The sequence below is a fragment of the Sminthopsis crassicaudata genome, chromosome 6, assembly GCF_048593235.1.
Source record: "Sminthopsis crassicaudata isolate SCR6 chromosome 6, ASM4859323v1, whole genome shotgun sequence".
Classification (NCBI taxonomy): Eukaryota; Metazoa; Chordata; class Mammalia; order Dasyuromorphia; family Dasyuridae; genus Sminthopsis; species Sminthopsis crassicaudata.
In genome coordinates, this window is record NC_133622.1 from 38164643 (window position 1) to 38177473 (window position 12831).

At 36.8% G+C, this 12831-nt stretch overlaps 1 protein-coding gene across 35 annotated transcripts in view; it reads left to right on the forward strand.

The window, feature by feature from the left end:
* Nucleotides 1-32: 32 nt before the first annotated feature.
* The window catches only part of SPATA18 (spermatogenesis associated 18), a 69215-nt gene continuing 56416 nt past the window's right edge, over nt 33-12831 (forward strand). For 21 of the 35 annotated variants that reach the window (XR_012483673.1, XR_012483674.1, XR_012483671.1 and 18 more), the window contains exon 1: nt 47-390. Coding sequence is in view for 7 of the 35 variants with exons in the window: in XM_074276580.1 (XP_074132681.1) it covers nt 304-390 (87 nt within the window). In the remaining 28 variants the exon portion in view is untranslated. Of the gene's footprint in view, nt 391-12831 lie in introns of all 35 variants that reach the window. The other 14 variants (XR_012483687.1, XR_012483685.1, XR_012483681.1 and 11 more) reach the window with 3 other exon arrangements.

The window sequence follows — 12831 nt, forward strand, 5'->3', positions numbered from 1 at the left end:
TTTAATAATCGCCCGGGTATAAATATGCACCAGTGGTCCGGGCAGCGCCAGGAGGGGCACCCTAAGGGGCTGCGGATGCAGGCTCCGGAGGGCCGCGGAACATCTCCCCTCCCCTCCCCTCTACCCTTTCCCTACTCCTTGGCGTCGGGCGCTTGCAGGTGCTGAGGACCCCGGCGCACAGAATGGAGGCGCCTTTTGGGTTCTAAGGGTCCTCCTCCCCCATTTAAGGAGAAAACATCCTTCCTGCTCTCCGCCCTCCCCGAAGTGACCTCACCACATCCCTGTAAAACCCGGGGAACAGCCATGGCGGACAGCCTGAGAAGATTAGTTAACAACGAAAGCTGTCGGACCTTGCAGGACAAATTGGAGAACTGGTACAAGGATTACTATGTGAGTGGCTAGGGTCCGAGCCGCGTCCGGAGCCGCAGGGTTCAGCCGTGCGCGCGCACACTTTCCCGGGCTTGGAGGAAATCCACACTGCCTGCCCTCCTCGAAGGGCTACGAACGTGCGTTTCGGGACTACCGAGACCTTCTCCGGGGACGTACCCTCCGGCCCCTCCCTCCGTCTTACGGACGGGAAAAGAGCGCGGGGGGCACGGCCCGAGGTCCTACGGAAAGAGGGTGCTGGAGGCTTGGGGTCGGAGGGCTCGGGTTCAAATTCCGCCTGCGAGGCTGGCTCCCTGTATGCCTTTGGGCACCTACTGTATGATTCGCCTTCTGGGCCGGTTTCCTCGTCGGTAAAGTGTGCTCCGTTAGGACTCAAAGCCAGGCCGGTCTTCTGCCTTCGTCTCCACTGTCTTTTCCCTTCCCTGAGCCGGCGTTATCTCGGGGCGCTCGGTAGCCTCCCGAGGCTCGCGTGCCGTTCTGAGAGTCTGTAAATAGGTCAGGACGCGCCCACCTCGCAGCTGACCCGTAGCCTCTCCCTACTTCTAGTCGTCCTTTTCCAGCCTTCGGGCAGTGCGGGGTGCTCGCGTCCCGGCGGAGCCCAGGATCGGAGGGTTCTTTCTGAGTAAATAACTGAGGAAACCGTGGGATTTCCTGGGAAATCGGTAACCAAGGACGCTGGTTGCCATAACGACCGGAATGGAAGGCGATTGACTCGTCGCGTCCGGCCTACAGTAGGCTGTGACCGAAGCCTTCCTTGCAATTCATCAGACACAGTCGAATCTAAAAGTTAAATATTACTCAAACGCAGCCTTTCTCTCTAATCACACAGCAGGAGTTTTTATCCTCTCATTTTCCACAAATCTCCCAGAGGCTGTGGGTAGCCTCAAGACCCTATTATTATTATTTTTTTCCTAAGGCACTTGGGGTTAAGTGACTTGCCCAGGGTCACACAGCTAGGAAGTGTTAAGTGATTGAGATGAGATTTGAACTCAGGTCTCCTGACTTCAGGGCTGGTGCTCTCTCCACTACACCAACTGGCTGCCCTCCCCTTTATTATTTTAAAACTCATCTGATTGTCAATTTTTCTTTCCCATCCCAGAACCAGAAAGGAACTACTTAATGAAGTTACTATAGTTTTCATTTCCACCTCAGTCTACAAAGAAATGAAATAAATTTAAATATGGCTTACTATGTTCTGAGCGCTTTATAAATATCTCATTTGATCCTAATCACAACTCTGCCAAGTAAGTGCTGTTTTTAGTCCCATTTTCCAAGGGAGGAAACTGAGGCAAAAAGTTTAAATGTCTTGCACAGGTCAGGTCTTCCTGACTACGGGTCACTTTATTCACTGTGTCAGCTAGCTGTCTCTGTTTACAAGGAAAACCCAGTAATGAATAGAGAACTGTTTATATGTAATTTGTAGTAAAAAAAAAAATCTTAATTCATTACCCAGCTCATTTCCACAATGGAATGAGAGTGTACCTTATGATGTTCAGTTGTACCCTACTCTCCTTTCTTCACAAAGGCACTGGAACAGTTGGCCATTTCCTTCTCCAGATTATTTACAGATGCAGAAACTGAGGCAAGCAGGGTGAAATGACTTATCCAGGGTCACCCACCCAGTAAGTATCTGAGGCCAGACTGGACCTTGGGAAGATGCTACACTCTGGGCACTGTGGCTCCCCCTCGAGCCTTATGCATTTACATGAACACTTACCATTTTTAAAAGCAGGCTTACCCAATCAAGTGTAAATTCTGAAGTCTGGTGGAGCTACAAAATATTGCTATGTAGGTAGCTTCTTTAATCATATTCTCTTTCCCCAGTGTCTGTTGTCTGCTGAGATTCTCTGCAGGAAAAATATCTCTGTCGGAGCTGCCCCTAATCTGATTAGGGGGCATGCCCTGTGCTTCCCACCTCCCCTTCTCTTTTTTCCTCCTTATCTTTGAATCCCTTCCTTCTCCATACTTCCTTTTGTCAGCCATTCTCCCCCAAAGTCCTTGATAACAACGGAAAGTAGCCATTGTTCAATGAATAAGGCATCAATTTTGTGTTTATATGCTGAGGAATATTAAAAAAGACAGTCCCTGTTTTTGAAGGAGTTAAAAAATCTAATATGGGAGAAAAAATATATATATACAAATTTCCATATTATGCAATAGGACATGGTAGTTGTAAAAAGAGATACTAGTGGCACAGTAGACAGATGAGACATTTGGAGTAAGAAAGAGAAGTTCAAGTCCAGTTTTGGACATTTTCTAGCTGTATGACCTTGGACAAGTCAAGCTGTCTGCCTCAGTTTCCTCAACTATATAAAATGGGGATAATAATACATCCTAGTATTGTTGTGAGGATTAAATGAGATAATATTTGTGAAAGCATTCAACACAATGCCTAGAATATAGTAGGCACTTAATAAAAGTCTTTTCTTCCTGACTCTCCATGTGATGATAATTCCATGGAAGGAAAACCTTAAATCTGGGGAATCAGAAAAGGATAGGGTCAAGGAACCATTCTAGGATAAGGAATGTTGTGAGCTAACTCTTTCTGAAAAAAATTCAGACTCCTTAGTTTGGCCTTCAAAGCCCACCATAATGCCAACCTATATTTTGTGGCCTATTTCCAACTTCCTTTTTGCCCATAATTTATACTTCAAATGGCTTTGTTTATACTTTCCATGTTCTGTTATTTGACAATATACTTGTTTGTTAATTGATTTGTAAGAAGACTATAATGTTTTGATCCATTTTCACAAAAGTTGATAAAAGATAATCAAATAAATTATAAAATAAAGTTAAATGTTAGAGGGACTTTTTTTAGCACTGAAAACTTAATGGGATCTTTTAAAGTAGCCTGAGTATAGGATATGGTTGGATTATTTATGACTTCAAATTTTTTATTTCATTTGAAATTTAGGGACTTTTATATCTTGGACCTTTCAATTAAGATGAAATGGTTTCCTTTCTATTTCAATCAGCACTTGAGGAGATTTGTCTTCTATTATTGAGTTTTAATATTATATACACATCAAAAGTTTCATTTGTTCAAATTTTATTTGACCACTTCTATGCAAGTCACAGTGCTAATTATTGTGGATTTATTTACATCAAGTTTAGAGACCAGCTGTCGTCTTTGTGGGCTGCAAAGATTTCATCTTTCAAATCTGATTTAATGACTGAAGAACCATATGATTTAGAGTTTTCTTTTTATTCTCACTACAAGCTAGGCAAATCCACATAGGCTTTACTTATTGTTAGCAATTAATTCTGGGTATTTAGTTATCTCTTATGTCTATTAAGATAATTCACAAATTAATGCTGCTGTTTGAAGAGGATCTAAGAAAGATAAAGTACACAGATGAATGAATTTTAGTCACAGGGCTGGGATTATTCTGCATTTGCCCTCTAGAAAGTTCAAATTTGAGTATTCCTTGAAACTTTATTAGCCCACACTGAGGACCAGATTTGGGGAGGGAGAGTTTCTAAGATACTTTTCTATGGTAGGCTAAGAGTCACAAAATTAACTTTCTAGTTAGTTCCTGGTTATCTTTCTTTAAAGTAAAATAACAGATTAAGAACTGAGACTCTTGGTTATTTTATGGGGCAGTTTTCTATTTTGTAATACACTTTTACTGTAATGATTTAAAGTTGTACATTCAATGTTTGTCAATTCAAAAGAAATGAAGAGATCTTACAGAGATATAAATCTATGTTTGTTTTATATTTTTGTTGAGTAGTTATGGATTAAACCCTACAAGGTGCCAGATTCTTAAAGTATGGAAGGACACAATGGTTGCTATAGTTATGTTCAAACACACTGCCTTTTTTTTTTTTTTAGTTAATCTCTTCTTGATATCTAGTTAGTACATTTATATATATATATACTTCAGCAACTTTATCATGACTAATAAAGTCATAGTTTCAAAATAAAAGTGTTGGTTTATTTTCCTTACATGATATTGTTTTTCAAAAATATGATTTCTCTAATTTTTATCAAGAGCAAAATTTGTTCATGTAAATTTCATTATTGTGTAGGAAAGCAACATACCAACAAATTTACAGCCAATTAAATTAGTTATAGATCATGATGACAATGGTGAAGACTAAATAGTGAATTTCACTTAGTTGCCAATATTCCTTAAGGTTTAAGGTGGTCATTTCCCTATGCCTGAGAATCAGTACTTTTTTATCCTTTAAAAATTTTTTTTTATTTTTTAAAAAGATTTGTTGTTTGGCAAGAATGTGGTATTGGTAGTAAAGTCACTGTTATAGGACAGGGATCTATTTTGGGAGATCAGATTTGTTTTTTAATAATGTTGATGGATAAAATTTCAAGTAGTAGTATAATTAAAGAGAAAGTGGAAGAAAATCAGATTTGGGAATAGTGGAAATAGTGATGGAGTTTGGAAGTCTAAGGACTTTACTCAAATTTCATCTCTAATATTTAGTTACACATAAGAAGTTGGGGAAGTCATTTTACCTGTCTAGACTTCAGTTTCTGAGACCTGTGATTTGAGAAGGTTGAATTGGAAAATATTAAATAGAGATGTGACAAGAGTAGACCTATACTTTAGTAAAATAGCATTTTGACAGCTAAATGAGGATACATTGCAGTAGAAAGATTTGAGCCAGGGAAACCAATTGGATAGCTATTTTTCAATAACGCAGGCCATAAATGAAGGTAACTATGAATAGACAAGAGACATAGAAGGAAGATGCTGGACAAGTAGAAATGACCAGATTTAGTATGAATTGGCATGGATATATGAGTTTATTGAGAACGAGGGGAAAGATACCTTAGGAACAGCTGAGTTTGGAATGGAGAGCTCCTTTAGGAACAACTGAAACCAGTGAGGTGGCTGCTATGGTAAGAATACCAACATTGAAAGCCTGAGTGAGGGGGGGAAGATGGTGGCACCATTGGCAGTAATAGGGATGCTTGAAAAAGAGAAAAACTTGGAGGGATTGGGTAATTATTTCTGTTTTGAACATCATAAGTTTTGAGATGTTTATGAGAGACATCCAGGATAAGATTTCCAAGGCAACTGGTAAAGTGAGCTGAAAAGAACAGACTATAGATATTTCCATAGCTTCACATCTATATCTATAATTATCTATCTATCTGGAAATCATTAGCATAGAAATGAAAACTGAATCCTGCTGAGCTCCTGGGGCAGAAGGATCCTTTTTTTGTATCCCTAGTGTGTCTGGAATATAGTAGGTGCTTACTAAATATTGATCGATGATATCACCAAAATAATGATAGAAAAGGAAACAGGGTAGAACTTTGGCAATACACTTAGTGGTACAAGTGCATAAAACTCTGGATCTCAGATACTAACTGCAATTCTGGTCAAGTCACAGCTTCTTTCTGCCTTAGTTTTCTCAACTGTAAAATGGGGATATTAATAGCCCCCATCTCCAAGGGTGATTTTTATCATGAAATATGAGGTAATATTTGTAAAGTACAGTGCTTGGCTTATAGTAATAAATGTTTATTCACCTTCCATTATTGGACATGAATGAAGAACAAATAAAAGTGATTGGAAGAGGAGTGGTTAGACAGACAAGAGGAGAATTAGGAGAGATCAATCTCCAAAACTTAGGGAGAAAAGAGAACTCTAGGAAGAAAAAACAACAGCATAAAATGCTTTAGACAGGTCAAAAATGATAAGGATTGAGTAAAGACCACTGGATGGTGCAATTAAGAGATCACTGGTAATTTTGGAGAGGCAATAATTAGAACAGAATAATTAGGACAGACGTCATATTGCAGAGAATTTAAAAAGTGAGAAAAAAATGAAGTGGAGGAAATATCTACACTTTCTCAAGGACTTTAAGAAGGAAAGGAAATTTTTTTTAAGAATGGAAAAGACAGATTCTAGGCAACAAGGAAGGATCTATTAGACAGAAAGATAAGAATCTGCTGGTGAAGACCAATGGGATTGGAACAAGCATACATTTGGGAGGTTCTGGCAAAGAGAAGGACCCTCTAAGACTAGAGTGAAGGATCTTGTAGAAGAAGATAAACTCAAGTAAAACTATTGCCTTCATCAAATATAAAACTTTCCTATTTGGTATTTAAAGCTCTTCCTCACCGGGCCACTTCCTTCTTTTCATTTCACCACTCTTTATGAATTCTGATCGAACTTCATTTCCCCTGTAATAAGATATTCAGTCTCTAGCTCTTGTTCCCTCCCTATCTGTAATGCTATCTAGTTCCTCACTTTCGCCATCTGGCTCCCTTCAAGAAATAGCTCAAACTACACCTTTTTCCACATGTCTTTTCCTGGTCCCCCAGCTGCTAGTTGCCTTCTCTTCTGAGATTATCTTCAATCAAACGACACATAAACACTTACTATATGACAGAATCACTTCTTGTCATGGAGGAGGGGCTTATGTAGCTCAAAACACTATGAACTGTGCCATGAAGGGTTACCCAAGATGGATAGGTCATAGTGGAGAGTTCTGGCAAAAGGTGGCTCCAGGATCTTTGCTAAGAAAACCCCTTGGAGGAGGACTACTTTGTTATTTCTGTCTACTCTCCAGCACTTACAGACACAAAGTAAGCAAATGCTTTTTGACTGACTACATTGTATCATCCATATGTATATAGTTATTTACCTATTTACCCCCCCAATTAGAATATGATTAGAATATACTTTCCCCTTTCTATCTAATCTCCATCACTTACTGACACAAACTAAGCAAATGCTTTTTGACTGACTACATTGTGTCATCCCTATGTACCTAGTTATTTACCTCTTCACCTTCTCAATTAGAATGTGATTTCTTTGAAATCAGGGACTGTTTCCCCCCTTTCTAACTAATCTCCAGCGTTTACTGACATAGTTAGTAAATGCTTTTTGATGGATTGGCTAATAAAGTTCTTTCTAGCTTGGATTTGATCTTCACCCTTAATTTTCTCCTCCTTCCAGTTTTCCTATTTTAGTTAATGGCCCCATCATCTTAAGCAATCATGTTTTGTTCTGTAATTTTTAAATCTTCCCTTTGTCTCATTCCCAGATCTCTTCTAAAGTCACAGCATCTCTCTTGCCCTTCTTTTCACTTATGTTGCCACCACCTTTGTTTGGGTCCTTTCACCTGAACTATTAACAACTTCCAGTTGCTTTTTAAAAATCAATTTTTATTGTCTTGTTTTACATCATTGTACATTTCTCCAATGTCATACCCTGTAAACGATGGAACTTTGGAGAAGTATACTTGAAACAAGGATACTTACAACAAGGTGTTAACTCAGTGGAATTGATGAGATGATTGTTTTCTAGTATACATTTACTTAGTGCTTAGCCTGGTGATGCAATGGTTCACTAATTCACACATAATCAGTATGCTGCAATGATGTAATTACAGTAAGATATATAAGGGCTAAGAAGGACTGGAAATGAGACATTCTATCTTTGACCAGCCTTGTGGTGGCTGTTCTGCTTTCATCACTTCTCCACTAAGATCAAGGACTTGGGCTGATCCCCCGAGGTCCTCCAGAAAGCTAGCCCAAACATTACAATACCCCTTCCCAAAGGGTATACAAAATATCCCTCCAACAGAGCTATCCCACATAACAAATAATATTTTTAAAGACAAAAAGAAATTTAAAAAATCACAACTAAACAAATGCATTGAAAAGATTCTGAAAACATGTACAATGTGCAACACTTTCACCTCCGTGAAGATCCTCAATAAATTGAAGATGTCCCCATATCTCTTGATTTGAGTCATATTTGATCTTTAGAATTTTGCTACATTCACTTTTGACTTTTGTGTATTTCTTTTCTTTCTATTTATGTTGCTATAGTTATGTTGTTATATGTATATTGTTTTCTTGGCCTAGCTTACTTACTTGTATCAGTTTATGTGGACTTTTTCATGCTTCTGTGTATTCATTACATTTATCATTTTTTATAACACAGGTAATATTACAAATACATTCCCCATGTTTGTAATGTAATACATGACTGTATTACAATTTGTTTAGCCATTCCCCAATCAATGAGCACCGATTTTGTTTTCAATTCTTTGCTATCACAAAAAGTGCTACTGTAAATATTTTGGAGTACAATGGTTATTTCTTCTCATCAATGGCTTCTTTGGCATAAAAGCTCAGTATGAGTCTTAATGTTTCAGAGGGCATAAATATACAAACAAAACCAATGCAGCTAAAATTAGAAGAAAAGTAAGAAACTGAGGAATTTTTTACAGCAAGTTTTTCTGATAAAAGTCTCATTTCTCAAGTTTATAGGAAATTGAGTCAGATTTATAAGAATAAGAACAATTTTCCAATTGATAAATAGCATGAATAGGTAGTTTTCAGAGGAAGAAATAACAACTGTGAATAGTCATATGAAAAAATGCTCTAAATCATTAATAATTAGAGAAATGAAAATTAAGTCATCTCTGAGGTACCACTTAATGCTCAAATTAGATTGGTCGAGATGCAAGAAAAAGAAAATGACAAATGCTGGGGGAGATATGCATGCCCTTTGATCCATCAATACCACTACTAAATCTATGCACCAAAGAGATAAAAGAAAACTGAAAAAGACCCACATTTGCAAAAATATTTACAGCAGTTCTTCACCAGAAATTGAAAGGAATACCTGTTAACTAGGGAATAGCTAGAACAAGTTATGAAATATGATGGAATTCTCTTGTGCGTAAGAAAAGATGAAGGGGATGATTTCAAGAAATCTAGAGGACCTTAAGAATTGGTGCAAAGTGAAGGTGAGCAGAACCAAGAGAACAATATTTTTACATTTGTAAAATTTACTATTACAGTATAATCAACTGTGAAAGATTTAGTAACTCTGATCAATACAATGATCATCATAATTTCAAGACTCATTGAAAAGTCAGTCTTATCCACATAAGGAACTGATGGACTCAGAATGCAGATTTTACCACATTCTTTTTCTTCTCTCTCTTAATGTGGAAATGTGTTTTGGATGACTTTGTAGGACATTGTAATTCTTTTATTTATTTATTTATTTTTAAATTTATTATAGCTTTTTATTTACAAGTTATATGCATGGGTAATTTTACATTATTGACAATTGCCAAACCTTTTGTTCCAATTTTTCTCCTCCTTCTCCCACCCTCTCCCCCAGATGGCAGGTTGACCAATACATGTTAAATATGTTAAAGTATAAATTAAATACAATACATGTATACATGTCCAAACAGTTATTTTGCTGTTCAAAAAGAATCGGACTTTGAAATAGTGTACCATTAGCCTGTGAAGGAAATCAAAAATGCAGGTGGACAAAGGTAGAGGGATTGGACATTCTATGTAGTGGTTCATAGTCATCTCTCAGAGTTCTTTTGCTGGGTGTAGCTGGTTCAATTCATTATTGCTCTATTGGAGCTGATTTGGTTCATCTCCTTGTTGAAGAGGGCCAGGTCTATCAGAATTGATCATCATATAGTATTGTTGTATAAAGATCTCCTGGTCCTGCTCATTTCGCTCAGCATTAGTTCAGGACGTTGTAATTCTTGCCTTCTCAATGAGTGAGAGAGGGATTAGAAGGAGAGAATTTGAAATTGAAAATAAAAGTAAAAATGATTTTTTCAAGATAGAAAAATAAAATTGGATTCAGGGGAAAAACAAAAGAATTTGGACATTGTAGTCTCTGTAATTGAATAATTCCAAATTGCTTTCTAAAATGATTATAACCATTTCACAGCTCTAACAACAATATATTAGTATGCTTATCATTTTACAACTTCTTCAAAATTGACTTGCCATTTTTTGGTCATTGTTGCCAATTTGCAAGGTGGGACTTGAGGATTGTTTGGATTTGCAATATTTGGTTTGTATTACTAATGATGTGGAATATTCTTTCATGTGATTGTAAATGTTTTGCATTTGTAATGCTTCTTTTGAGAACTATTTGTCCATATTATCTCTATTCATATCTACATCATTAATGCACTTGCCAAAATAATCTTCCTAAAGCACAAATAATCATGTCATTTCCCTGCTCAAAATTGTCAGAAGTTCCCTATTACCTAAACATAGGATAAATGATAAATTCCTTAGCTTAACTTATAAGGTTATTTACAATCTGTCTGTAGCCTACCTTTCTAGTTTTAATTTCACTTAACCTATTCTAACCAAACTAGACTATGTGCTAGTTATTCTTTGAACTCTTAACTGGCATCTGCCATTTTACATGCACTTTTTGAAAGTTATTTCTGATTAGTGGGAAAATAAACATTTTCTCCTTATTTCTGCCATTTGGAATCTTCTCTCTCTTCAGACTGAACATCTTTGCTACCTACCTTAGGAAAAGGTAATGGTGCCATTTAAAAATCTTTGTCTGCCAAGTGCCCAAAGGGCCTTGAAATATAGTAATTATTTCTCAATTTGGCTTCCTTTAAATCTCAACTAAAATCCAATCTTTTGCAAACTTCCTTAATTTTAGTGACTCCCCTAAGTTAATTATATGTTATTTGTCCTGTATATGGTTTGCTTTCTATATATTTGCATATTGTTTTCCCCATTGGATTGTAAACTGGCAGGGACTTTGATTCTCTCTGTATCTCCAGTGCTTAGCACAATACCTGGCATATTAAAAAATATAAATAAATGTTCATTGATTGATTTTGAACAATGATAAGAAAGGAGAGATCAGCCAAGGAAACAGAAATAAGTAGGAAAATTAGGATAACATGGTGTCTTGATATACAATAAAGAAGTGGAGGATCAGTATAATTAAATGTTAATTATTACAGCATGCCCAGGGCAAAAGGTGATCCAGAAAAGGCCTTTATATTTGATAATTAAGAGGACATTGATGACTTTTATTGAAGAGCAATTTAATTAGATTGGTATGAGTAAAAATACTGCAAAGGTAGGAGAGAGTGAATTTAAGAAAACAGAAGAGATGATTACAAGCTATTACATAGAAGAAATCTCACTTAAGAGATAAAGGAAATAAAATGATTCTTTGAAGAATAGTACAGTTGAGAGAACCTGACAAGGAAGCATATGAGGGAGAAAAACCTGTGGTCTGTTATCTCACAATTCTGCATTGTAGGTTTTGATATATCATCAGTTCATGCTGGAACCTTTTTGTACTACATGAAATCCAAGATACCTCAAAATTATCTTAGTCTTCAAATATTTATAAGATTTCTCACCTTCATGAGAAATCTTTATAGTCATAAGACTAAATATAATGTATTATATAATTGTAAGATTACAGATGAGCTGAGATTCCATAATGCTTTGTTCTCAATATTTCCTCCTACTTATTTTATGTCCTTGTACTTCTTTTGTGTCCTGTATATTTATTCATCTTAAAATTTTCAATAAATATAAAATATAATACAATAAATACAACCAGGAGAGGCTTGATCTCAGTGGTTATACCCACTTGTACTCAGAACTGATCTGGGGAGAGATTATGAAGAATATCTGATTTTAGGAACTATTTCAATGTGGTGAGGTCTAGAAGACTGGGCTTGGTGGGGTTTGGAAGTAGGTGGGATAGGCATATAGTGCTTTAGGATCAGGGGTTTCTAGCATGGCTCTCTTTACCTGTTTACTAGAAAGGTCTTCAAATGAAGGAATCCTTTTCTCCGATTCTCCTATTTCCCAACAATAGATTTAGTGACCTAAACCTGTGAATTTCATTGATAACAGGAAAAAAACCAAGAAAACTTCCTTTACCAATATATATATTGTTATCATCTCTGGAAATTATAGTCTTGGGAAATTGTCTACAGCACTTAGGAGTTAAATGATTCGTCCACTCACACAGCCAATATGTATCAGAAGGACTTGAATCCATCTCTTCTTGGCTTGAAGACAGTTATCTTCCCACTGTACCACAGTGCCTTTCATTTTGCCAAACTGGTGATTTTTTTCCTTTACGTTCATTCTTTTTTTCTTACTTGTTTTTGTATTCATCCTCCATTTGCTTCCATTTTCTTTACTCCATTCCCCATTCTCCCTTACTTCCATCTTATGTATTTTTGGAATCTAAGGTCTACACAAGACTCTTAAAGATTATTTTCTTTTTTCTTCCCCACAATTGTCTCTATCTTTTCAGGATTTAGTTCCTAAAAAAGTTATGTTCTCATAGACTAGCCTTACCTGTAGAATTCTATTCTATGAGATCCTACCTATTCTTTCTCTAAATCCTTTGAAACCTGTTTTCCTGAGGAGGAAAATGAATTTCAATTGATATCTGTATTCCTCTCTTATTTTTTTAATTTTAATTTTCATCAATTTCTGGTGGCTCTTAGGCTACTTAATTTTAGAATTATAGCATCATAGAACATCAGAGTTATTTTTTGGGGGGATTTTTGATTGCATCTCTCTATATGAGTCACAGTCTCTGGGAACTGTTTGGTTCCCTCAGGCTGTTGTAAATTGTACCACTCTCTTTGTGCTGCACCTTAAAAGGAAGTTTCATTGATTGT